The sequence below is a fragment of the Erythrolamprus reginae genome, chromosome 1 (assembly GCF_031021105.1).
Source record: "Erythrolamprus reginae isolate rEryReg1 chromosome 1, rEryReg1.hap1, whole genome shotgun sequence".
Classification (NCBI taxonomy): Eukaryota; Metazoa; Chordata; class Lepidosauria; order Squamata; family Dipsadidae; genus Erythrolamprus; species Erythrolamprus reginae.
Genome location: NC_091950.1, coordinates 157,013,689 through 157,041,358, shown reverse-complemented (window position 1 = coordinate 157,041,358; position 27,670 = coordinate 157,013,689). Strand labels below are relative to the sequence as shown.

At 40.1% G+C, this 27,670-nt stretch overlaps 1 protein-coding gene across 1 annotated transcript in view; it reads left to right on the top strand.

Annotated features, from left to right (window-relative positions):
- CLASP1 (cytoplasmic linker associated protein 1) overlaps nucleotides 1-27,670 on the top strand; it is a 273,270-nt gene that overhangs the window by 123,348 nt on the left and 122,252 nt on the right. Inside the window, exons 10-14 of the mRNA XM_070730165.1 lie at nucleotides 18,788-18,940; nucleotides 20,745-20,818; nucleotides 22,444-22,536; nucleotides 23,062-23,207; nucleotides 26,028-26,163. Of these exons, the coding sequence (XP_070586266.1) occupies nucleotides 18,788-18,940; nucleotides 20,745-20,818; nucleotides 22,444-22,536; nucleotides 23,062-23,207; nucleotides 26,028-26,163 (602 nt within the window). The remainder of the gene's footprint in view (nucleotides 1-18,787; nucleotides 18,941-20,744; nucleotides 20,819-22,443; nucleotides 22,537-23,061; nucleotides 23,208-26,027; nucleotides 26,164-27,670) is intronic.

The window sequence follows — 27,670 nt, the reverse complement described above, 5'->3', positions numbered from 1 at the left end:
GTTGCAGTCTGATAACTATGCCACCCAAGTGTTCATTTGTTCCATTTTCTAGTGTATAGTATGGTATATAAATCAAGACTTTATTTTTCTGGTTTTAATTTTTATATACAAATATGACAATTCTTTTATAGTATTTCTTTCAGGGGTTAGTATAAGGAAAGCCATTTCAATAGGCATGCAAATGAACAAGAATGTATACTGATCATTCCTGGTCATGCTCCCCAAATCTGGAAACAGTAGTTCCTATTTTCTCAAATATCAATAAATTGTACTGTTTAAAGCTGCAATTCCATATATGTAGTAACTGAGAAATATTTTTTCGAATTAGTCTTGAAAGGAGTACTATATTCCGGTTCCTTCCAACTTCATAGCCTGGGTTGTAAAACTGAAAACGAGCATTTGGGCGAAGTGTTATGTCCATATAGCATTTCTTAGTGTGTGTGGTTTTTCTAACTACTTGGGAAAAATCAATTTTCCTCTGTACATGAATATTTCTCTTTATATGTTTTATTATGACTTGACTAATCAGTCAGCAGAAGCATTATAGTATTAGGAGCAAAATAACAGTCCAGTTTACTGATTTTTTTAAACTTCTGGATGATCGTCTCTACCATACCTTTACCTTTGTATTGATCTAGTTCGAATAAACATGGAAATACCTTAGAACCTTTGTCCAAACCAGTAGCAACCCGCTGGTGACATCACTATGATGTCACAGAACTGGTTCAATCAGTGCCGGTCCATGGACGTCACCATCTTAATAATAATAATAATAATTCAGATTTAAAAAAAAAAGATTTTTGGAGGGGGGGATTTTTCCCGCGTTTTCTTTGCCCCAGGTTTCTGGCACTGTGCCTGCAGTCATCCTCTTACGGGGGGCGGGGGGGGGGGGGCGGGGTGGTTGTTGGATTTTTGCCACTGTGCATGCCCAAAAAGCTGAGCATGCACAGTGGCAAAAAGGTGGGAGGCAGCGAACTTGCACCGCGGTAAGTGAGAATCTACCCCTGAAATACCTGTGTGGCTTGGCTGGTCCATCAAAGGTCATATTTTGAGACAACTGTGCAAATTGACTATAATTCGTTTTTCAAAAGAACAAGTAAAATTTGTGCTTTTTAAGATTTGTGTGAAAAGCCTCCCAATAGCCTGCCAGACAATTGTGAAGCTTGGCTATATCCCCAGATGCTGGTCAACCCAATAAAAATGTAATTGCTTTGGCATAATATCACAATTGCTTTGATTAATATTTTTTGCTTATGTTTTACACGTTTTTACAATCTACTTGTGTGATTTATTTTGAACCATACATAGGTACAGACTTAAGAGAAGGGATGATAAACAAAAGTATAAATAAATACAAATGTTATGGTTAGTTTCTTCACCATTGCAATTCTTGGCAACTAATATGAAAAGGAAATTAGATTATACAGGTCTGTGCAGATATCTGAGAAGAGGATTCCCACCAGGGTTTTTTAAAACACTAAAACCAAAGCAGGGGTTCCAAATATCATCTCCATCCATAATGAATTAGATAATAACAGTTAATAATATTATAAGGAATCTCAAGGCAAATATTATTTGGATTTTGGCATTATTAAGCTGAGGGAGTTTATGCACTTTTATTTGGATCTCGTCAAAAAGCAATAAAGTGCTTATTTGAAAGTTGGAGATGAATAGTGTTTCTATCCACTTTTAAAAGTTGATAGAAACATTCCTATTTTGAGAGAAAAACAATTGAGATTGACAAAAATACAAGTTACTGAATTTGTTGTGAATGATACATTTCAATCAAAAAACTACAAAAGTCATCTTCCTTAAAGGAAGACACAAAAAGATACTACTTTTGAATGATGATATCTGCTTGAATTAAGCAGGCTTAAATACTCTGTGGAGAAAGGTTTTCAGATCAGGGTTTGTGTAGAAATGCTAAATTTCTACTTCCTTCTTATCTTATACCAGAGAACAGGATGATTGTGCTGTACAGAGCAAGTCTTTCTTCTTTATCTACATAAGCAGCTTTCATTTTGGAACTGTATAGCACTAGCTGCTTACACTAGGACTTCGGTGGGGAGGAGGGAGAACTGGTTTTTAAGTTGATGAGACTGCACACAGGCGTGTGTTGTGCAGTTGCTTTTAGATTAGGGAGCATCACTGGACTGCTACAGATCATGACTGCCAGCAATGGTAGGTGTTTTGCTTAATAAATTATACAGAATGCATGTTATGTGAAAGATGACTGAATCTGTAATCTGAGCATGAGCAAACAATTTTTTTCTCTTGATATTTTAACAAATGGAATTTCATTAGTACCATTAATATGTTGGAGAGAAGTTTAGGCTAGCAGTAGCTTTGCAGCAGATACAGAAAGGGTATTAAAATATAAATAGCAAAGTAGCAATAGTAGAAAATCAGAGATTAATTTAATAGAAAAAAACTGTTTGTACATTTTTTAAAAACCCTGAAGGTTACAAGCTTTTAATTTAATAATTTTAAAATTTAATTTAATAAGACTCTTGCTGGTGTTTTTATCTGAATACTTCAGTTAATATGAAATTTGTTTGGGAGAAGAGATATTTAATGATGTTTTCCTAAGGCACAATTCTAGCTGTATTTATGGGGTGTTGAATATTTGGAAACTGCCAGGAAAGGAGAATTGGACTGTTCTGTGTATTTCAAGCCATGTTTTTTTCTTTTTATTAAGAAAAAGATGAAGGTAAAGGGAATATGTAAAATGCAATTGCAGAGATATACGATAATTAATAATTTATTTACACGTAAAGCATTAATTTGCAGAGGAGACTTATAGCCTAATCTTCCTTTTCATTCTGGATATGTTATATTTTATGGAATCTATTTATGATGTCCACTTTTATCATATAATGCTACATCTCTGCTGACTGCAATGATTACCTCTTTCTCTTTAAGGATTGCTTGTTTGTTGAAATGGTTTTACTTTAGCCCTGTTCATGTTTGCAAATCATGATTCATTTGTTTTTAACAGATGGAACAGGAGACGGGATTTTATGTGCTTTGCTTAATAAGTGCATGACTGCCTTATCAGTTGCTTTCCTTTGAGTTCTCTTATAGAAATCGTCTCTTTCATATGATAAGATGTAAATATCAACTTTCAATTTAATTACAGTTCTTGATAATTGATAATCATTGCAATCAACTTGTACTATTTACAATTTGGTGCAATAATGTTTTCATTATGGCAGCTGTATGCATTTAAATAATCATCTTGGACTTGAAAAAAGGTGTCAGATTATAAATACTAAGGATAATTAACAGTGAAATACTTGATATATTACTCCCAGGAGTGATCTCATCAAGTTCCTTGTACTTACAGGTGCTAATTATTATTATCAGGGCTTTTGGCAGCTTCCTGCTCTGAAAAATCTCTTTCAAGGGCAACTCTCATGCAAGATTTATTGAGCTCAAAGGAGTAGAGCAGTAATGGCTAATTTTTTTGTCCTTGTGTGCTGTCACCCATAATGCAATGCGTGACCCCACCTAGGCATGCATGTATGCATATTCACACAACCCTCATGTATGTGCGTGTGACCTCCCCACCACATTTTGGATCTAGTTGGCCTCCCTGCAGTCTCCTAAGATAAAAAATGGAGTGTGGAGAGGCGCCGGACACCTGCACTCGCCCTGCAAATGCGTGCATGACTCCCCATGCATGTATGTGTGTCTCCCGCATGTATTCCCCCTGCACATCCCAAAAATCAGCTGGCCGGTGGGAGGTGCGCATGCCTGCACGGTTGGACTGAGTTGGGTGACAGCTCATGTGCCCACAGAGAGGGCTCTTCATGCCAGCTGTGGCATGCGTGCCATAGGTTTGCCGTCATGGGAGTAGTGGTACTAGAATTACAGCAAAGAAATTAACTTTCCTGTTGGAGCCAATATTATCTTCATTTGGGCAGAAACTTCCTCTTTCTCACAGTATTATAATTAATGAGAAGAGAAGCTGTTCTCTCAGTTGATAATGGCAAATCAGATTATTTATATAATAGTTGTTTGCATCTTTATCAGTCTGAGAACCAACTCTTAAAGTGATCTTAGGTATAGTTTCATATTTAAATTGAACAGTGCTTGAGTTTCAAAGGCAAAAAAAAAATACTGCAGAGCATGTGATATACAAATGTAGCACAACTGTGCAGTTCCTCAAAATAACTTAAAATGCTGCACATCCAGAATATTAGATACTAATTAGAATAGGGCTGCTGTTATAGGCGCATTGTTATAGGATCATGTGATCACCTTTTGCAACCTTCTGACGAGCAAAATCAATGGGAAAACTAGATTCACTTAACAATATGTTACTAATTTAACACTTAACAAGTTGTCCAGAAAGGTCAGAAAATAAGACAAAACTCATTGTCTTACTTAGCAGCAGAAATGTTGGGCTCAATTGTGATCATAAGTCAAAGACTACCTGTACACAGTTCAGCCTGGGCTATTTTCTTCCACTGCTTCCAAATGTTTTAATTAAAATTTTATAAAATGCATAAAAGCTAACATTAAGGTAACAGTAAAAGGGAAGAAAAGAAGGAAGGCTACTTTGTGGTAGTGACTACCAGTGTCTTTCTGCAAGAAATTAAGAAAACAATGTAGGAATTGTGGCACTAGTTTTGCTGTCTAGAGATAGAATGATATAGGTGAGCGAGCATTCAAGCAAGAAGCATGGGAACCCACTTCAGTTATCCAGATTTGATATATATGGAAAGCCCCTAGGACCTAGGTGTGTCCCAGTTTTACTTTTTAAGGTCCTGCAATAGGACATTCCAGATACAGATAGGCGGCAGCCTTAAGCTTATTTGTGCTGAAAATCCTTAATTTTCATAGAAGGATTGGAAAGTAGGTTTCTTTATTAGAGCGGCTTGAAGCTAATATAGTTAATTTTTTTATCCATAAACATCAGGTATGGGGGAATAGTAAGTAGGAACCAAAGACAAAAATATTGCTATAGTTGCTTTAATCAATATTTGCCTGCAGGAATTTAAAGTGGCATTTCACTTAAACACGCACACCAGTTCATGCCAACAATTAAAACAGCTTAATAACATTTTAAGAATGTGTATTTGTGATAAAATGATTCTCAGTATTTGTGGATTTATAAATTTCTAATATTTTGGATAAAGCTATATATCCTATGCTCATTGAAGTATGTCAACAGAATAACTGTGTTTTTAGAGTGTTTGGTGTTTCTTTATTCTGGGCTCTGTATTGAGATTTGGAGCAGATCTCCGTTCTGTAGTAAATAGTAGAGTACTGTTTTGTTTTTGTTAAGAGTTACACAACAAGTGCTTTCTACGCCTGGCATTTTTGGCTACTGAAAGAATTCATTGTAGCCATCTATATCCTTATTCATATTCATTTGTTGCATTGTGCCATGTGAATTTGTACCTTCTTTACTAGTCTAAAGACAGATGTGAATAATAGGGCTGTGCAAAACTTTGAAATAATGCTTTAGTTCAGCGATACTTTTAAGAAAGAATCCCATTACGTTGCTCTGGTTCAGTGTTCTTCTCAAGTTTGTCTCGGTACTACAAGAGAAGAGAATCCCGGTTTTGGGGAATTTGAGTATCCCAAAGGCATGTTGGAACTTGAAAGTATTTTGGGGAGTCCCCTTCACTCAGAACTTCACTAAGTTCTGTTAATAGCAGTTTGGATAAAAATCGATGATTTTTTTTAAAAAAAAAATTAAATCAGAATTTGTTTTTACTTAATTGGATTTTTAAAAACATTTTTATCAAATTTATTTTAATAAAATGCTTTTGGAGTAAAAATCTATCTAAAGATACTGTAGTTTTCTATTTAAGATACATTAATCATTTTGTTTATTCAGCATGAAATGCAGTTTAATTACGTAACATGAGGCTGTATGTTCTGCTAGTATTGGGACTATTAGTGAGTTAACAGCAGGTCAGGAGGACCTGCTGTGGAACCTAGATGACAGTTGCTCTTTAAAAATTAGGATTTAAGTCAACTTGATTTCAATCAACTACACCCTGGTTAAAAGGCTTTCTTTTATAGGTACTTTATTCCAATATTTTTCAATACAGTTCAGAGAGAAAGGAGATGTAAGTTCTCATTCTGCCAGAGGAAGTTGGGTGTCTGGAAAGCTGTCAGTCAGGGTTGTAGCTTTTTGCAAAGGCCAAATCTTTTCAGACATGCTCTGAGCTTTCCTTCCCACCTGTCATAGTTTGATCACAGGTTCTTTTACAGTGGAATAAGTCTGTGTCTTTAAAGTTGTTTCACAGAGCCAGGTATGCCCTATGGAGGTTTTTTTGTTTGGTGTTTGTTTATTTTACTCTGTACCAATCTATTTAAAGAAATTAGGGAAACAACTAATAATGTCCAAACTTTTCAGTTTCACCCTTTCTCACCCTTCCAGGGCTATTCGCCCGTTGCTTAGCTACCGACTCCCTCTTTCTTTCTCCCTTCCTCCCCCCACTCTCAGTGATTTTACAGGGAGAGGGAGAGAAAGAGAGGAAGATAATTGGCTAAGTTTGCTTAACAAGTTTGGCTGTCCATGCATTTTCAGACCTGCATCAGCCATCCCTCTGCGCATTGCATGATGCAACTCCCTCTGGGTCCATTGCCCTACCCTTTTTGCACTGCAAGCTCTGCAGCCTTTTCATATGTCCCCATGACGTCACAGCACAGGTATAAAAGGAGCAAGGCTAGCGGCACAATATTGTTTTTCTGGTTTGCTTTCCTTGACCCATTTTGTGTGGGTGCGCAAATGACATCGTTTTATACAGTATTTTTTAAACTTATGCTATAAGCTGCAGTGAATAAGATTTTTTTAAAAAAAATCCATGACGACAGCATTAGCTTCTCTTTAGCTGTAGATCTTAGTGTTTTATCAGTATCATGCTCAAGCTCAGCAGTAAATTGCAAGTGTACAGATCCTTATCCTTAATTCTGCTCATTGCTAGATTTGGAGGAGTACTTCCAAATACCACTCAACTATGTTTAAAGCCTCAAACTCAGAAGTTAATTGCCCAGTATGGAGCAAAGACATCCGTAAGTTGTATATTTTGTATAGTTGTATATATGTATTAGGTCAGTGATGGCGAACCATTTTTCCCTCGGGTGCTGAAAGAGTGTGTGTGTATGCTATCGTGCATGTACGAGTGCCCAAACCCATAATTCAATGCCTGGAGAGAGCAGAAATAGCTTCACCTACCCTCCCGAGGCTCTTTGGAGGCTGGAAACAGCCTGTTTTCCAACTTCTGGTGGGCCCAGTAGGCTCGTGTTTCACCCTCCCCGGGCTTCAAAGCCTTCCTTGGAGCTGGGGGAGGGTAACAATGTCCTCCCCCATCCCCTCCGAGGGTCTCTGGAAGCCAAAAGTGCCCTCCCAAAGCCTTTGTGTAAGCCAAAAATCAGCTGGTCAGCACACATGGACATTGGAGCTGAGCTAGGGCAACAGCTCGCGTGCCAGCACATATGGCTCCGTGTGGCACCTGTGCCATAGGTTTGTCATCACTGTATTAGGTTGTTTCCTTCCAGCTATCCGAATTAACAGATAGTTGGCAAGCTGATATATGTTTATGTAATGCAGGGTTGTAAAACTCTAGGCCTGGTGGCTGGATCCGGCTCACGGGGTGCTTAGATCAGGCCTGCGGAGCTACCCTGAAAACTGCGAAGGACCGGTATCTGTGCCAGTGAAAATGGAGCTTGAGAGGACTGCATGCCCCCCTGCTCCATTTTCACTGGCAGGGGGTTGCAGGAGGCCGTTGCAGCCTAAAACAGAGCTTGGCAGCACAGTGCTCAGGCCACCACTGGCACCCCCAACACAAGTGACATCAAGCTGGCTATGCCCATCCTGGCCACGCCCACCCTGGGCCCCTGAAGACAACACAACCCTAATGTGGCCCTCAATGAAATCAAGTTTGACACCACTGGTGTAATGGTATCTATAACCTGGAAATTGCTTGTTCCTAGGTTCAGTGCCCATCCCTGGAATGCTGTCCCTCTGGCTGTATCAGTGATAAATTTGATGCAATGTAGCATATATAGTTTTTTTGTTATGTTACTAATAGAGGAATACTTTTACAGATTCTTAGGCGATAAATTCTGCTGGTCTTCATCTAAAATAAAGTTCATTTCCATATTTGTGTTTCAGTGTAGAAAACAAATCGATTTTAATTGGGAGGATTTTAATTTTGCAAAGTATTTCTTTAACTAATGAAGTATTTGATGTATGTGTTTTTGTATATTCATGAACATTTTCCAGAAGCTGTAGAGTTCTTCCTCATGTGAGTATGATTTAAACCAGCGTTTCCCAACCGATGTGCCGCGGCACACTAGTGTGCCGTGAGACATGGCCAGGTGTGCCGCCAAGCTCCAGCTGGGCGGGGCGCTGACGGTACTTCCATCCTGGGGCTCCCGCTCGCAGCTGTCCCCCGGCTCCTGCTCGATGCCGCGGTTTTCGGCGCTCTCCTGCTGGGCCCCAAAGAAGGAAGGCAGGAAGAAGGAGAGCTCCATTCTTCGCGCCTTTTCCCCCGCCTTCCTTCTTTGGGGCCCAGCAGGAGAGCGCCGAAAACCGCGGCATCGAGCAGGAGCCGGTTGACAGCTGCGAGCGGGAGCCCCAGGACGGAAGTACCGGCAGCGCCCCGCCCAGCTGGAGCTTCTCTGGCGTCGACGGCAAGTGTCCTTTGTTGCCCGGCGGGAGGGCACTGGCGATGGGAGTGGGGGGCGGGGTGGCCGCAGCAGCCGCAGGCAGTCGCGGGGAGATGGTGGCGGCGAGAGGGAGCGCTCTCTCTCTCTCTCTCAGCTGACTGCAAGCGGGAGCCCTGACGGTGGTGGTTGGACGTGCTGCTAGACGTCGTACATGCTGGTGCTGCGGGCTTGGCATATACTGTGTCCAGCAGCACGTCCAGCTGCCGCCGTCAGGGCTCCCGCTTGCAGTCAGCTGAGAGAGAGAGAAAGAAAGAGAGACATATAAGAGAGGCAGAGAGAGAGAGAAAGAGAGACATAGCAAGAGAGGCAGAGAAAGAGAGACAGAGCAAGAAAGAGAGGCAGAGAAAGAGAGATAGAGAAAGAGAGAGAGAAAGAAAGAGAGACATAGCAAGAGAGGCAGAGAGAGAAAAAGAGAGACATAGCAAGAGAAAAAGAGAGACTTAGCAAGAGAGGCACAGAGAGAGAGAGAAAGAGAAAGAAAGAGAGACATAGCAAGAGAGACAGAGAGAGAGAAAGAGAGAGAAAGAAAGAGAGATAGCAAGAGAGGCAAAGCGAAAGAAAGAGACATATAGCAAGACAGTGAAAGAGAGAGAGAGAGCAAGAGACAGAGAAAAAAGCAAGAAAGAGATAGCAAGAGAGACAGAGAGAGAGAGAGAGCAAGGGAGAGAGAAAGACATAGAGGAAGGGAAGGAGGGAGAGAGAAAGAGAGCAAAAAAGTTAGGAAGAAAGAAAGAAAGAGGGATGGAGAGAGAGAAAGAAGGGAAGGAAGGAAAAGAGAGAAAGAGGGAAAAATAGAGCGAAATGGAGGAAGAGAGACGGTTTTTTTGTCCAAACTTTTCTTTAGCCCGCCCCCCCCGCCCCGCCCCCCCCCTTTCAGTGTTCCCCAGGATTTTGAAAATATGAATAATGTGCCGCGGCTCAAAAAAGGTTGGGAAACACTGATTTAAACAATAAGAGTACAGGTACTTCTTAACTAGTGACCAGTTGTTTAAATAACCACTGGACCCACTTGGTAAGGCTGCTTAATGGCCACAAAAAACCCTTCCAGCTATTGTAAAACACTATGCCACACTCTTCTCCCTCCCCAAAGTCACATGATCAGTTTGGACGTTTGTCAGCCAGTTTTCACCTGCAGCCACTTACATGTGATCACCATTTGCAGTCTTCTCCGTCAGCTTCCCCAGAAAGTCAATGAGCAAGGCATTAGGAAAAGTTGCATGCTGCTGCTGCCTGCTGAGTGGATTCCTTCTTATCTTTGAGGGCTGGCTAAAGAAACTGCTTACCTGGCCAAAGGAGTTCAGCAACTTGTTTGGCAAGGTAGAAGAATGAAACTCAGATCCCAAAAATCCAGCTGCCATTCCTGTAGTCCAAGGTTAGGCAAAGTTGGCTCTTCTATGACATGTGGACTTCAACTCCCAGAATTCCCGAGCTAGCATGATTGGAGCAGTATTTTTCCACATATAGAGGGGAGTTGAACTTGACAGGCAGCTTTCCTGCTTTTCCCAAATGAGCCAGGAAACCACTTAACCCTAACCTGGAATGCCAGGATTACACTGGTTGAGCAAAGCAGTCACCTGGGCATCTTGCTTAATGACTGCTCTGCTCAGTGACTGAGATTCCTGTACTAATTGTGGTTGTATATAGAGAAATACCTGTAGTTGGCTGCTGCTTGTGCACAATAATTGCTCCTCCCCACCATTTTTCTGTTCATTCATGCATATATATTAACCATTCTCTTTCTTTGTGTCATAGCCTCTTATACCTCAGGAGCAAAATCATTGATTAGCGTCACTTGGAATGGTGTGGTTGAAAGCCTTTCTTCTCTTCCTACCCTGTAAATCAAGTAGATGTTTCTTTTGTTATTTAACTGTAGCTGAGAAACTGCAATGTTGCTCATCAGTGTCAGGAATAGTAAGTGAAGGTTGATCTTTACCATCTTCCCTCATAACTCTGTCCAAGATTGTACTTATTTTCCCAGTGTATAAGAAAACCCCAAATTAATTGAAGCTCGTGTGTGGTTAAAACCAGGCTCTTTCTATTCTATTCTGTTTGATTTAATCGTATCTCAGAAAAAATAATTAAAATAGGTAATATGGAAATATAAATTTAAATCAGATCAATTGGGATTCTAAATAATACAATTCATAGAACGTTGAATTGTTATAAAAAACAAATTGCAGAGGAGAAGAAGAAAGCAACTAAAAAAACTATATTCAAGCTCCATCCTGGGTTTTTCGTTTTTGTTGTTGTTTCTCGGTTTCTTTGTGCACATATGTTTTTCTTTATTGTATTTGTTTACTTGTCTTTAAGCCAGTAAACAACTCATCATTTTTGCAGAGGTGTCAAGATATATTACAAACAGATGTAGCTCTGCCTTCTTTAAAGGGGCATTTTTCATGAATTTTAATCATGGCCTGTCCAATTATTCAATAGCATTGCCAGTCTTGGCCTCTGATAAATGAAAATGGCAGCCCCGGCCCTCTGGAATCAACTCCCCCCGGAGATTAGAACTGCCCCCACACTCCTTGTCTTTTGCAAATTACTCAAGACCCATCTATACCGCCAGGCATGGGGGAATTGAGACACCTTTCCCCCAGGCTTTTTTATATTTATGTTTGGGTATGTATATGTTGTTTGGTTTTTAAATATGATCAGTTTTTATGTGCTTTTTAATATTAGATTTGTTTTCGCTGGAATATTGTTTTTATTATTGTTGTGAGCTGCCCCGAGTCTTCGGAGAGGGGTGGCATACAAATCTAATAAATTGAATTGAATTGAATTGAATTGAATTCTTGGATGGGAAGCAAAACGTCTTCAAAGAAAAACAAGAAATTCCAGTTGCCTCTTGAAAAAAACATATTTGGGTCAAGGAAGAAGGAAGGCTGGAAGGCTTGAACCCCATATTACACTAGTTGCTGGTTGATTTAGCCCGGTTCTGCAAACTGGTAGCACCGGCAGCAGGAGACTCCACCTACCTGCCCAGGATGCACAAAAAGCATCACACGTATATGTAGTAATGGGTTTTAAAACCCACTTAGTTACACTGCTCAATATTATAGAAAGTAGTGTTACAGATTTTTTTTAAACTTTTTAGGACAGTACAGGTTGTGGATGTCCCATCTCTCTTAGAGATTAAAGTTAGGGGGAGGACTTCAGGTAAGGTATCCTTCATAAGTTAGGTGGTAGAAACTACCAGGCAAGAGAGCCAGTGGTATTTTGAGTAGCAAGACTTGACACCAACTTTTGACACTATTAGCCCATTTATGTTGCTATAATAGCCTTTTGGTGTATTAAGAACTGAAAATATATGTCGGGTTTCCTTACATTTTCGTGCCCTTAGCTTCCCTTGAGTTTCATACATATGGGGAGAACATAAACACAGCACATGGGGATACATTCGCTTAGCAACATGAGTGAAAGTATCTACTTCACCTCTTTGAGATTCACTTTGTCTTTATGTAGCCCTTAGTTTTTCTTAAATTTAATGTGATAAATGATGTGGATAAATGCATTCTCTCAAATCTAGTTATACATAATTGTATCACAAATTAACAGCTTTTGTTTCTGTTTAGGTTTGATTGAAACCTAAACAAGCATTTGGTTGCATTGGTCCCCATGACAATTATTTTCTATCTCTGTTATTTAAAGTACAGTTTAGAGAAGCACTGAAAGAAGAAGGAATAGATATCTTGCTTATGTTTGTTTTAAAAGAAGAGGTTTAAGAAGAAATGAACAGAGGCACAAAAAGGGGGAAATAGGAAACTAAATAGCCTTCCCTTCTCTTCCCTTTTTTCTTTTTCTTTTTAGTAATTTTTGCTTAATTTTCTATCTTTTTGTTTCTGCTTAACAAACTTCTAAGGACAGTACAGGTTGTGAATGTCCTGTCTGTCTGTCTGTCTGTCGTATCGTATCCACCCACCCACCCACCCACCCACCCATCCATCCATCCATCCATCCATCCACACGCTTCCCAATTCACATCTCCAGGCATCTTACAACATTTAAAACACCACATAAAAACTCCATTCCAATGTATCCATGCCAGCAACAACACAGTCACATCAACCGCTTGATTGGCTCCTTCTCCATTCATGCTCCCCAGGCCTGCTGACAAAACTATTTTTAGGTCTGTTGGAAAAGCAATAGGGTGAGGGCCAACAGTAATTTGTGAATACTGAAATCTGGCAGTAAGGCAAGAAGTAAATTGCCTTCAGCTGAAATAATGAATGATTTACCACTTAGTGATCTTTGTAGTTGTCTGGGAACCTAGAGATCTTTAGACGTGTTTGCCTTTGGACTAGAGATGTGTTCATTTTTATTGGCCTAGAGTATATTGGTACAAGAGGGTAATGAAAAGAGAGAAAATTTGTAATTAATTCAGTGCACAGAAATGAATTCAGATGTAATGAACTCTTTATTTTAGAAATCCAGGCAGCATGACATTAACCAGGTTAGAGCTGTGGTGTCGCCGTGGTTAGAACACAGTACTGCAGGCTACTCCTGCTGACTGCCAGCTGACTGCAATTTGGCAGTTCAAATCTCACCAGGCTCAAGGTTGACTCAGCCTTCCATCCTTCTGAGGTGGGTAAAATGAGGAGCCAAATTGTTGGGGGCAATATGGTGACGGTAAACCACGTAGGGCTGTAAAGCATTGTAAAGCAGTGCTATTACTATTGTTACATGGATTTTTTTTTTTAACATTCTAAAATCTGCTCACCGTGAAACCTGAGATAATTTGTCTTATCTCCCCCATCTCTGTCCTTTAGGCCAGAGGTCCCCAACCTTTTTTGCACCAGGGACCGGCTTTAAGCTAGACCAGTTTTCCATGGCCCGGTGGGGGGGGGGGGAGCTAGCTGTCAGCGGCGCCGTAAAAGGGGCGATCAAGAGAGGAATGGGTGAATGAATGGACGGAGGGTGGGAAGGAAGGAAGGAAAGAGGGAAGGGACAGGAACAAAAGAAGGGTGCAAAGGAAGCAAGGAAAGGTGTGAAAGGGGAGAGTAAGAGAGGAAGGAGTGAAAGAAGGGAATGAGGGAGGAAAGAAGGGAGGAAGGAAAAGGAAAGCAAGAAATGGAGGGAGGAAAGGAAGGAAAGAAAGAAAGAAAGAAAGGGGGAAGGGACAGGAACAGAGGAAGGAAGCAAGGAAACTTATGAAAGGGGAGAGTAAGGGAAGAAGGTAGGAAGGAGAAAGAAAAGAAGAAATAGAGGAAGGGAAGGTAAAAGAGAGAAAGAAAAAGAGCAAGAAAGAAAGCAAGAAAGAGAAAGAAAGAAAGGCAACTTCAAAGAAAGGCTCACTGAGCATCTCTCACTCTCTCTCTCTTTCTATCCCTCTTTCTTTCTCTTCCTTTCTCTCTCTCCTCTTCCTTTATCTCCTCTCTCTCTCCCTCTCTCTTTCTCTCCCCCCTCTCTCCCCCTTTCCCTCTCTCCCTCTCTTGCTATCTCTCCCCCCTCTCCCTCTCTCTTTCTCCCTCTCCCTCTCTTTCTCTCTCTCCCCCCTCTCTTTCTCTCTCTCTCCCCCTCTTTCTCTCTCTTCTTCTCACTTTCTCTCTCTTGTTTTCTTTCTGTCTCTTTTGCTTTCTCTCTCTCTCACTCTTTCTTGTTTTCTTTCTCACGCTCTTTCTCTCTCTTGTTCTCTCTCTTGCTATCTCTTTCTCTCCCCCCCTTTCTCACTCTCTCTTTCTCACTTTCTCTCTATCTTGCTGTCTGTTGCTCTCACTCACTCTCATTCTCTCTCCGTTCTTCTCAGCGATGACGCGCGCACGCCCTGCCCGCCTCACCTTTGCGAGAGCACTTTCGCCCCGGGCTCTCAGCAAGGGGGTTTGCAGGAGAGGCGGGGCCGGCGAAGGTGATATTGAATGTCGGGGGAGAACGGGCGGTTGCGCGCGCTCCCTATCCCCCTGCTAGCCCACTCGGAATATTCAAAATAAGAAAAGCCTTCGCCGGCAAAGGTTTTTCTTATTTTGAATATTCCGAGTGGGCTAGCAGGGAGATAGGGAGCGCGTGCAACCGCCCGTTCTCCCCCGACATTCAATATCACCTTCGCCGGCCTCCGCTGAGGAAAGCCTTTGCCGGCATTTCCTCTCGGCGTCAAGGAGGCGCAGCGGCGGGCGGAGAGAGGGAAGGGGGGGGCAGCGGCATCCCTCCTGGCCTTGGCGGGCCGCCCAACCCTCCCCACCTCCTGCAAACACGGCGGGCGGCGGGGGGAGAGCGAGGAGCCGGTTCCGGCGGGCGCGGGGCTTGGCTGGCTGGCTGGCGGGGGGAGCGCCGCTGGTGGTGCGGAAAGGCCGAGGGGGCCCTGGCGCCGCGGACCGGCTGAAAAGCCCCAACGGCCCGGTCCGCGGACCGGCGGTTGGGGACCTCTGCTTTAGGCTACCCTGCCTAGAAGGTCAGGTGAGGTTGGAGGGGGTGGGGAGAGCAGGCAGTGATGTACAGTGATACCTTATCTTACAAACTTAATTGATTCCGGGATGAGGTTCTTAAGGTAAAAAGTTTGTAAGATGAAACAATGTTTCCCATAGGAATCAATGGAAAAGCGATTAATGCGTGCAAGCCCAAAAATCACCCCCTTTTGTGCTGCTGGGATTCCCCTGAGGCTCCCCTGTATGGTAAACCCCACTTCTGGACCTCTGTGTTTCTGTGATGCTGCGATTTCACTGAGGCTCCCCTCCCTGGGAAACCCCACCTCCAGACTTCCCTTGCCAGCGAAGCGCCCATTTTTGTGCTACTGGGATTCCCCTGCAGCATCGCAAAAACACGGAAGTCCGGAGGTGGGATTTCCCATGGAGGGGAGCCTCAGGGGAATCCCAGCAGCACAAAAATGGGTGCTTCACTGGCAACGGAAGTCTGGAGGCAGGGCATCTCAGTGACGGTGGGTTTGTAAGGTGAAAATAGTTTGTAAGAAGAGGCAAAAAAATTCTTAAACCCCGGGTTTGTATCTTGAAAAGTTTGTATGACGAGGCGTTTGTAAGACGAGGTATCACTGTACATGGTCGAAAGAACAGAGATAAGGGGAGCTATAAGCAGGGTTGAGCTTGACAGGACAGGAGTACGAAATCCTGGCCTAACGACTGAAACTGTAACTACCAGAACTGCCATCTTTGAGCAGTACGGTCAGGTGATGTTTTGCCTAATGTCTGCATAGTTTAGCATCAGAAATACCGGTCCCAATTAGGATGGTTAAGCAAGGTTATCTGTAACCTGGGAACATAACCTCTCTAGCTGCATCTAAAAAAAATTACTCTGGAAAAGGTGTTGATGATATAACAAGCTAAATAAATGAATTAACAAAAACACTTCAACCCCTTAAAAGCTCTCCTTGAAAGGAAAAGAGGAATGAAACACAATTGCAAGTTTAATCAAGAGCAACAGATTTAGGAACAGAGTTGTGAATGCTGAAGGTGAACAAAGCTTTGTTTGGGTATTGTAGAAGCATTTGTTGCAATTTTTGTAGAGAATTTCTACAGCTGAGGGTGGGGCATTATTTTTGTTCCTTCCTCCCCGCGCATTCTTCTGACTTCCTGGCATTTCTTGTAATTTTATACCTGGCGGACTGATGTTAGGAAGTGAGCTTTTAAAGTCACATAATGACAAATATATGCGAACGCATTTGTCACGGAGAAATGATGACAAGCTGTTAAGATGCTCCCATTAGACTTCCCGGAGGGATGAAGTTCAGGTCTTTTTTTTTCTCTTGCTGGTCAAAAGCAGCTCTTGATGGTTCTCGGCTGCGGGTGCCTTAAATAATTTTGCTCCTCAAAAGCTTGGGAAGGGTGCATCGGCTGGCTCAACTCTCCAATCATAAACCTCTAAACAGTGCTCAAGCATGGGTTGTCAAAGGCTGGGTGTGAAACAGCATGCTTAATGAACACAGGGGGCAAGGATTGATTATGCCTTCGACTTGGAAGCCGCAGCTGCATGTGAAACAGTGTTACCTCTAAGCTCGCTATGGAAAATATGAAGGAATGTTGAAGAAGCTTATTTGCAAAAGGATATGCTCCTGTAAGCAATGCATTCTCCCTCTTTCTCTCTCTTCCTCAATCTCTCCCCTATCTGTCTGTCTGTGTGTCTCTGTGTGTGTAATTTTCTCCCGTCAGTGAGGAATAAAAAAAGATTAAGCATTTAAAAAAAATTGTTTAACTAATAGGGACAGACAAAGGCCTCTTTAAACAAGGCATGTGTCTATGTAAAGCTAGACAGTCATTCATAAATGAGCTTTATAGAAACGGAAGGAAGAGCAGTGATGGATGGATGGATAATGCTAAAATGTAGGGAACTGTGTACTGTCTGGTTTAAAGTCTGTTGAAACCAGTGGAAGGCGAAGCAGGTTTGGATACAGCTTTATGAAATGTGTTGTTTGACTTGCAAACCTCATCCTTCTATGTGAACTCAGCTGTCATAAGGGATGGATTTAAGTCTTACTTTATAGTATAGATCTGACTGTTAGATTCCCATTTTCTGAAGTCCTTGTTCAGATGTTTAACCTGTTCTTTGTTTCTCTTTATGCTCTGCACATGTGCTCTCAAAAATCTGATGTCTGGAAGTGAATAGCTTAGATTGTTAAAAGTGAAAATTAAGAGTGGAAATGAAATGTTATTCAAACTGTTATTTAGATTGATTTTTTAAAAATATCACAGATATTTAAATGTCTTTTTAAGCTCTCTAGTATTCTGGCTGTTTATATCTCATCTTTAAAAAGCAATGAGTTTTTTCTGGAACTCATTTACAAGGAATTTTTTTCTTTGAATCATTATAAAAAACAAAATGTGCTTTTCAAAAGAAACTACTGAAAATCGTACTTTCTTCAGTTAACAATTCAGTATAGGAAGCCACACCCCTGAGGAGTGTATGAGAGAGAGAACAATCTTCCGTTCCTCTGTTTATGCTATTTGTTTTACTTCTGATCTGCTCATCAACAAGGTTTTGAACTAATTAATTCAATTGATTAAAGCTACAAATTAAAATTCATTAAAACCTAGTTTGTACAGTAATTGAATGTTTCATTTTGCTTGTAAAATTTTATCACTAAAGGTAAAAAGATACATCTTTTCCCAAAGTGCCAATAGCAAAATTAGACTAAGCTGAGCAGATAGCTTTATTGAAGCTCTAAAGGTGTTAGCCTGCACCCTTTTATGAGTGCATGGTTCAGTGATTTCATTGCTGATGACTTGCATTCAGATACAGTATGCAGAGGGTGGATCTTCTTATTACTAGTAGTTAACAGAATCCTTTAAAAAAAAAAATCAGAGGGTGTGCTATTATATCTAGGCCTCTATCTTCCACTTGTGTGAGGCGGGAGGTGTGTATTGAATATATTGTTCAGTAGAAATAGACTGAAAGAAAGACATTTGATATGGCATCTCTGTCAGCAATAAATTTTATGGATATGTTAGGTATCACACAGACATTTATTCCCAGTGGGTCAGACTCCAAAGAACTGGGAAATTAGTTTTGTGAACCCTGTAGCCTTACACTTTTGACACTGGGGAGCCTTCCAAATTAGGTTGTGATATGATTTGTGAGTATTAGCCATAGGAATAAAAATATTCCACAAATGGTCCACATTTGTGTATAAAAAGCTACTTGGAGCTCAGCCCATATTTCTAAAACATACTTTTATAACAGAAAAACATCCAGAGAAGTAGTATTCAGTATTAGCATAAAACATGAATCAAATAGATGTTTCTTTAAAAAAATCCACACATAGATATACTGAAATGCTTAATAGAAATCCACAATTATTTAGTTTGAAAAAGGAAAATTATCAAACTAATTTGAAAATGCACATAAGGAGCAGTAGCATGAAGGTTGTTACACACTACATTTACCATAGACACGTGGACTTAACTCAGTTTTTACATACTTACCTTTTACATAATTATCTGAAGCCCCCTGTCTTGCAATGGTCATTAGAAAGCAATATAATGTATGTTTAGTTTTAAGTGACAGGGTCCAGGCAGGCACAGATCTCCATGTTACTGAATAACAGGTTGTGTCCTGCTATAATATATGTATTTTGATTTGTTCACATTTGCAAAGTAAACTTCAAAATGGGCAATGGTTATAAGTAACTCTCTGGATTTTATGTTGTGCTTTGTAGATAAACATTTTGATGATGATGACTCGGTGGATGGGAACAGACCATCCTCAGCGAGTTCCTCAACCTCTTCAAAGGCTCCCTCATCATCTCGCAAACTTGGGACAGCCACTGCTCGAAGGGTAGGAGCAGTAGCTTTAGTCGCAAAAACTCCAGGTAGGTCAAACCCTCGCAACCCCCTAAACATTACTTCTTTCGATCTTTTATTTTACTTTTACATTTTTTAATGCATGGCTGGAACAGTACAACATGACACCTCCCTCGGTGCACCTATTTGTTGATTTGAGGAACATATTAAAAAAAATTATGTAAAATATTTGAGTTTGTGTCATGTCAGCAAGCATATTATCAAATATGTTTGTCATACCTAGAGGTAGTCCTCGTTTAGCAACTGCCACGTTTAGTGAACATTCACTGTTACAACAGTTATAGTCAAGAAACTTTGCAATCACTTCTCTCATTTAGGATCCTTATTGCTCAGTAAAGATAGGAAAGTGGAAGTAAGATTATAAGGATAGTTGTAATTTTCTTAATGATAGGTTCACCTAACAACCAGGTTGCTGATCCCAATTGTGATCCCTAAACAAGGATTACTCACTTAATGACTTTACTTAAAATGATCTTTATTCAGATGCAATTTTCTCTGGTTCTTCTAAGGCCAGTAGTTTTTCAAATATTGAGCCTAGTTTATGGAAATGCAATGGAATAAATCCAGTGACTGAGAACTATCTTAATAAGTAAACAGGTAGTCCTTGACTTACAACCGCATTTAAGCCCAAAATTTATGTTGCTAAGTGAGACACTGGTTAAGTGACTTTTGCCCCATTTTATGATCTTTCTTGCCACAGTTTTTAAGCGAATCATTGCAGTTTTATTAGTAACATGGTTATTAAGTGAATCTGGCTTCCCCATTAACTTTGCTTGACAGAAAGTCAGAAAAGCTGATCAGATGACCCTAGGATAAATAAGAGATGCCAAGCATCTTGATTTTGTTCGCATGACTATGGGGATGCTGCAATGTTTGTGTGAAAAATGGTAATAAACCACTTTTTTCCCAGGGCTGTTGTTGTGACTTTGAACAGTCACTAAATGTTGTAAGTTGAGGACTACCTATACTTTACAGTAGTACTTTCAGAAAGCTTTCAAAGAGTCCAATCTAATGTTTTAAACTGCTGCCTAATTCATTCTTATGGGCCAGTCAAATATATCACATTTATATTAATTATATATGAATGCATACACATATACAGTGATCCCTCGATTATCGCGAGGGTTCCGTTCCAGGACCCCTCGCGATAATCGATTTTTCGCGATGTAGCAGCGCGGAAGTAAAAACACCATCTGCGCATGCGCGTCCTGTTTTCCATGGCCGCGCATGCGCAGATGGTGGGGCGACGGCAGTTTGGAGGCTGGCAATGGTTATTTTTCATGCCGGCCACCCCCCCCAGCGCCTCCGGGCTCCTCGCCGCTACCCCCGCCCGCCCGATTCGCCCCTCTCACCGGCTTTCTTGGGGCACGAGTCCTTCTGTCACTTCTGATTTTCAAGTCCAATTTGAACCTGGTTTTTTTGCCCTCTCAAGTTGCTAGCTCTCAGTGAGAACACTTCCCACACTTCTGATTTTCAAGTCCAATTTGAACCTGGTTTTTTTGCCCTCTCAAGTTGCTAGCTCTCAGTGAGAACACTTCTGTCACTTCTGATTTTCAAGTCCAATTTGAACCTGGTTTTTTTGCCCTCTCAAGTTGCTAGCTCTAATACAGATACATTACTTATAATTAAATAATTTATAATATATTAACTTTTCTGAACTTCAGTATTTTAGAAAAACAAATTCCATCTTTTTCAGGCAATATTCTGTCTTCTTTGATTGTTTCAATCTTTTCCTACTACAATAAGACCTATTTTACTTGTAGTTTATATAAATTTCTTTCATCATTGTTACCTCCGTCTTCTGTTTTCTAGCAACTAAAGAAGGAGCTGGTGCCATTGATGAGGAAGATTTCATTAAAGCTTTTGAAGATGTTCCAACCGTTCAGGTAAATGGCTTATAGTACATTTAGAAATAAAACACACTAGAATATCAGGGTGGAGGTAAAATGAGTTTTTTAGAAAGACACTGTTTGGAACTTTTGTTTATATCTCAGAAAAGGACAAAGACAAGATAGAAAGTTGATTGGATTGGCAAATCATCTATTTTTCAATATTGTCAGTGGGACAAAAGGTTAGTTGAGACTGTAAGCAGAAAATGCCATGAGAAGTTTGGTAAACTAACAGAATGGAAGGGTGAGGAAACTTGTATAATGAGGAACACATAAATCTCAATCAGTCCTAAGTCATGGATGATATTAACAGTAATCATATCATTTCAAAAGAGGCATAAAAGACAAAGGATATAGTATTGAGGTATGTTTCTTTTGTTAATGGAAGCTTGTTGATGTAGTAGAGTCATCTCTAAGCAGCAAATGGGGAATTGATTTTATTGGATCCCTTCTTTTCTTTGTAATTCCGTCCTATCTCCATCTGTGCTAGAGGAGTTCCCTTTGGACCACATGAAAGATAAACAGGATGCTGCAATAAAAAAAAGGGTCATTTTATTTATTTATTTAAAACATTTATAGAAACACCCATTCTTCAACCAACTGGGCGGTTCTCAATCAAAAACAAAATAAACATAAAATTGCATTAAAAACTATAAAACCAAACCATTTAAAATATTGCTAACAATAAAAACCTGCTGTTGATAGATAAACTAAGTTCCTATTAATAGAAATGCACAATTAGTTACAATTCATGTTTTTTAAAGTATATTGGACAAAATTAGAGCAAATTAGGTAGCTTGCTTTTATGTCTTTTTTTGGATAATGTGGAATTCAAATATTTAGTTTAGTATATATAATAGTATACTAAATCAGCTGGTAATGACTACACCACTTTCAGAAAGCATCACAGTGGAGTTCCGCTATCTCTTACTATCTTAGGGACAAGTTGCTCTACTTGTTCTGAGTTTAAAAATTATAGATTGCCATACAAAGCTGCCATGTTCTATTATTCCCTGTGACTACAGCAATGAGGTTTTTAGTAACTTCAATACATTTGAGTTTTTAATATTTTACATGATATTTACCAATTTATTTTATTTGTTAAATTGTTTTATCAGATTCCAAAGTTTAGATTATATCTCTACTTTGCTATTTGGGTGTGGGTGGGGTTGTTGTTTTTAAACGTTTAATGTTTGGTTTTCTAAACAAGAAATGTGATGCCTGGTAAAATAAAGATTCAGGCATATCTCTTGGTTTCCTGGTAACCCAAAATATGTTTACCTTCAAGTAGAATGAAAGCCCATATATTTTAATGAAATAATAGGAAGGGAGGGAGGGAGGAAAGAAAAGAAGAAAGAAAGAAAGAAAGAAAGAAAGACACGTGATATCCTGGGTTTGAATTCGTATCTTTTTTTCCAATATTAAGGAAAATGATTTGTCTTTGCATATCTGGAGTCCCTCTTTTTAGTAGTTTTCTGCTTCTCTCATGCATTTTTTCTGAACGATCCTTCTGATAATCTAATACATATTTGGAGATATACAGAAGATTTGTGATGAGGGAGAGATACTTGTAGTTCAGTGAATTCTACCTTAGTAAAATATTTTTTATGTTTTCTTTACAGATTTATTCCAGCCGAGATTTTGAAGAATCCATAAACAAAATCAGAGAAATCCTGTCCGATGATAAACATGATTGGGAACAGAGAGTAGCTGCAGTAAGTATTTGATTCTATATGAACTCTTTATGTAATATTACCTACCTGGCATGGGACTTTGCATTGTGAGATATACTTGAAGATTGGATAATCCCTACTAGGTCTGTATATTTCTGCAAATTGGGAGTTTCTTATGTTCAGGACATTCTGAAAATTCTTATTTCCTGTTGAAAATAACAAAAACAAGCAAGAATTGTAAATGCTTAATTTTTAGATATAGAGGGAAGCTTGAACAAGAACATCTACTCTGTGGTAGGCCTCATGTTATAAGAAGTTGCTCTTTTCTTTAAGTGTGCTTCAAAATTGGCTAAATCAACCTAGAACTCAATTTCATTTTTTAAAGTTGTTTTAAATATATATGTTAGGATTTTAACATGCTTGGATTTTAGCTAACTACTTATTTGGAGGCTTAACTGAAATGTAAAATACAAATAATACAATTTTATCACACTGACAGATCTGTACTTTGCAAATAATAACCGATTAAAAACAGTTAATTTTGCTTCCTAAATTTTTGTTCAACAGCTGAAAAAAATCCGGTCTTTATTATTGGCTGGAGCTGCTGAGTATGATACCTTCTTCCAACATCTGCGCTTGCTTGATGGAGCCTTTAAATTATCTGCTAAAGACTTGAGGTCCCAGGTAGTGCGAGAAGCTTGTATCACATTAGGGTAAGGAGCACAATCTTATGCATTCTACATTGCCTTAATTATTGCCAGGGTGAAACTATTACATGTTTTACCCACATCAACCTCTTCTGAGGTAGGAGAGTGAAAGAACACATCCTTGAATTATTCCTTGCTGTAAATGTTTGTCACTCTGATTTATGAGAATGACACGATTTGGTTTTTGCTTTTTCTGAGGAAAGGGAGATTGGAACCTGCCCTTTTATGTGAAAGCAGAAACCCTTATGCTTAATTCCTGTGGTACTCTCCCATTTGATTCGTGTTAATACCACATAATGGAGCACTTGTGAACATCCATGGGATGGGTTAGATTGGGTCTTCTGACTCCAATGAAGTGGTCTCTGAATATTTCATCCACAAACCTATGTACGTTCTCATATTCCTGGGGATAGCCCCTTGATGGCACTGCCACCAGTCAATTTATCCTGGAAATTTTTTTTTCTATCCTGGATTACTTTGAGGGAGAAGGCAAATGGCAGTTTTCTTGTCTTTTCTTCAGAATCTGATCTCCAACCTACACTTCATGGGAAGGGGCACATTTTTCATACCTGCCTTCAGTCATTCCTGGGAAAAGAACTAGTAATAAAATAACAAAAACAAAAAAACCCAAAGTACTGTAAAGCAGAGGTGTCCAACCTTGGCAACTTTAAGACTCGTGGACTTCAACTCCCAGAATTCTTCAGCCAGCTTTGCTGATTTGCTGGCTGAGGAATTCTGAGAGTTGAAGTCTACAAGTCTTACAGTTGCCAAAGTTGGAAACTCCTGTTGTAAAGCAAATACAGTGGTACCTCATGATATGAACCCCTCGCCATACGAACAACCCAAGATACGAACCCGGGGTTTGAAATTTTTTTGCCTCTTCTTACGAACTTTTTCTGGTCTTATGAACCCGCCGCCGCCAAGAAGCCCCGCCACCCGGCTGTCGCTTTTTGAAACAGCCGGGGGGCTTCTCGGCATCCTCCTGAACCTGAACGCCAAACCTGAACTTTCGGGTTCAGCGTTTGGGAGGCCGCCGAGAAGCCCCCCGGCTGTTTCAAAAGGTGACAGCCGGGCGGCGGGGCTTCTCGGCGGCCTCCTGAATGCCGAACCCGGACGTTCGGCAAAAGTTCGGGTTCGGGAGGCCGCTGAGAAGCCCCGCCGCCCGGCTGTCGCTTTTTGAAACAGCCGGGGGGCTTCTCAGCGTCCTCCTGAATCCAAACGCCAAACCCGAACTTCCAGGTTCAGTGTTTGGAAGGCCACCGAGAAGCCCCCCGGCTGTTTCAAAAGACGACAGCTGGTCGGCGGGGCTTCTCGGTGGCCTCCCGAACGCCGAACCTGGAAGTTCGGCAAAAGTTCGGGTTCGGGAGGCCGCTGAGAAGCCCCACCACCTGGCTGTCACCTTTTGAAACAGCCGGGGGGCTTCTCAGCGTCCTCCTGAACCCGAACGCCAAACCCGAACTTCTGGGTTCGGCATTCGGGAGGCCGCCAAGAAGCCCCCCGGCTGTTTCAAAAGGTAACAGCCGGGCGGCGGGGGAAAACTGGGAAAAAATGACAGATCATAAATCCCTAATTGGTAACTCTTGAGTATTTTAGTAGTGGAAAAGCCATTTCCCTGCCTCAAGAGAAGTAGGATTGCTAGGAGAGAGAAATCCATCTCTGCTTCTTAAATACCATCTGTTTATGGATATACAGTATTCACAACTATGCATGTCAGGGACTCCAGCTTCATGTCAGATATGTCCTTTGTGCTACCCTGATATCGATAGTATGAATAATCTGTACCGCATCTGTGAAAAAGGACTTAACAAGAATAATGAAAATGAAAATGAAAAAAAAATCCATGCTTTCTTAACCCCTGTATATATCTGCATCATGGCTACATAGTGTCATTTTGCAGTTACCCTGCATATTATTCAGAAGCTATTCCTTGTTCCTCAGTTAGGGGATATGGGATTGTAGTTGTTCCTTAATTATTTTCAGCAATTTTTGTCTAGGAATGTTATCTTAGTTATTAAACAAAAACCTATGGATAGATGCCACAACAAATATATATTTAAATAATGTGATAGTTTGCATTTCTACAGAAATGGGAAGATGAAAAACAATATAATCCCAAGTATGGATAAACATATATCCATCCTAAGATAAAATACAGGAAATATAGAAGGTCTTTTTCTGCCATCAATCTTCTATGTTTCTATCTTCAGATAAATCAAACATTCTCCCCTCTGTCCTCCTCCCATTGTTATAATTGAGAAATATGTATTGAAACTTCAAAAAATTTCACCATTACTGGTATTTCTGTAATCATTGTTTCAATAATTCAATGGTAGTTTCTGTCTTAAATGTCCGAAAGCATACTTTAAATCTTATTTTATAGGATTGAATACTTTGTCTAGGTTCAATCAGAGTTCAGGGTGAAAGTTCAGGTATTTCATTTGCCTTGGTACTTTCAATCTGTACTGCAGTTTGCTGCAAGAGCTGGATTTAAGCAAAGGGCAAGAGGGCTTGTTAATAGCAGCTCTAAAATTCACAAATAACAAGGCAAGGTGGAAAGCAGAAGAGAAGTTCTGACCAACTGCTCAAGCAGTTTAATAGTATCCTTTAGCCTTTCCCTAATAGCTTCACAGTGATATACGCCAGACTGATTACTTGTGAAAGCTGATCGTCATATTGGAAAGAAACTGAGAATACTTTGTTAACACATGTAGTGTGCTTATAATTTATTGTTAATTTATGGACAGTGAATATAATAGCCTTGCCTAACTGCATCTTGACTTACGCTGCTCTTTCATTATTGCAATCTGTTTTCTTGTTGTATTTCAGACATTTGTCATCCGTATTGGGTAACAAGTTTGACCATGGGGCAGAAGCCATCATGCCAACAATCTTTAATCTCATTCCCAACAGTGCCAAAATCATGTCCACTTCTGGCGTAGTAGCTGTGAGATTAATTATTCGAGTGAGTATTGCTCAATGCAGACAGAAATTTTTCTCCCATGTACTCCAGATGAGAGCAGCAGAGGGATATAATAAACATGAAAATTCATTCCAATTAGCAGGCTCTTGCATAGAATCTTAAATAGGTCTTGTAGTCAGCATCAGAGATTCACTTACTGTTTGCCTTCCATCTGTGTTTGTGTAAACATTACCAGACTGGCAATTCAAAAAGCTGAAATAAAACTGGACTGTCTCTGGACTGTTTTCTTTATAGTCTGATGGTGATATATTCTACATTTATTACATGTTAAATCCCAATGAAGAATAGGACACATCTGCTGGAGTGTGTGTGTGTATTTATATGTACATATAAATAAATAAAATGGAAAGCTTGTGTCAGCATTAAAAACAGACCTTCAATTTGCATTCACGTGTTTTAAATTGAGGTTTGATTTTACCAGTGCTGCTTTTTAGTTTAACATTTCTTGATGTGAAGGAAAAGCAAATCTAGGTTCTGTTCCAAGAAAACAGTATTAAAAGGCCATTAGACCTTACCTGCAAATCACAGCATGTGAAAATTCTTCTAATTTTTTCCATTGATCTTGAGGTGAAACTTGAAAAATTAGAATATTGTGCAAAAGTTCATTTATTTCAGTAATGCAAGTTAAAAGGTGAAACGTAATACACATCACATGCAAGGCAAGATCGTTCAAGCCATGGTTTGTCATAATTGTGATGATTATGGGGTACAGCTCATGAAAATCCCAAATCCACCATCTCAGAAAATTAAAATATTACATGTGATCAATAAACAAGGATTGTATATAGAACAATATCGGACCTCTGAAAAGTATAAGCATGCATATGTACAGTACTTGGTTTGGTTCAATGACCGTGAGATTGCTGTGCTTGATTGGCCAGCAAACTCGACTGACCTGAACCCCATAGAGAATCTATGGGGCATTGCCAAGAGAAAGATGAGAGACATGAGATCAAACAATGCAGAAGAGCTGTAGGCCTCTATTGAAGCCTTATGGTCTTTCATAACATTTCAGCAATGCCACAGACTGATAACTTCCATGCCACACTGCATTGAGGCAGTAATTGCTGCAAAAGGGGCCCAAACCAAGTACTGAGTTGGGTTTTCATGAGCTGTACCCCATAATCATCACAATTATGAGAAATCACAGCTTGAACTATCTTGCCTTGCATGTAATGAATCTTTCTCATGTATTATGCTTCACCTTTTAAGTTGCATTACTGAAATAAATGAACTTTTGTACGATATTCTAATTTTTTGTTTCACCCGTGTAGATGCTAGTATCCTTTTACTGGCCACAACTGCACTGTTCCTTGAGTGGTGTGCTAAAATAAAACCTAAAGTAGATTTTATGGATTTAGCTGATATATAAATTGCTACAAACTTTTTTTAACGTATGGCTTTAATATCCCATCATTATATTCAAGCAAGTATTTCTTTAGTATCTAATAACTTCATTTCTACCACATTCAAAATTACAGTTTGAGTT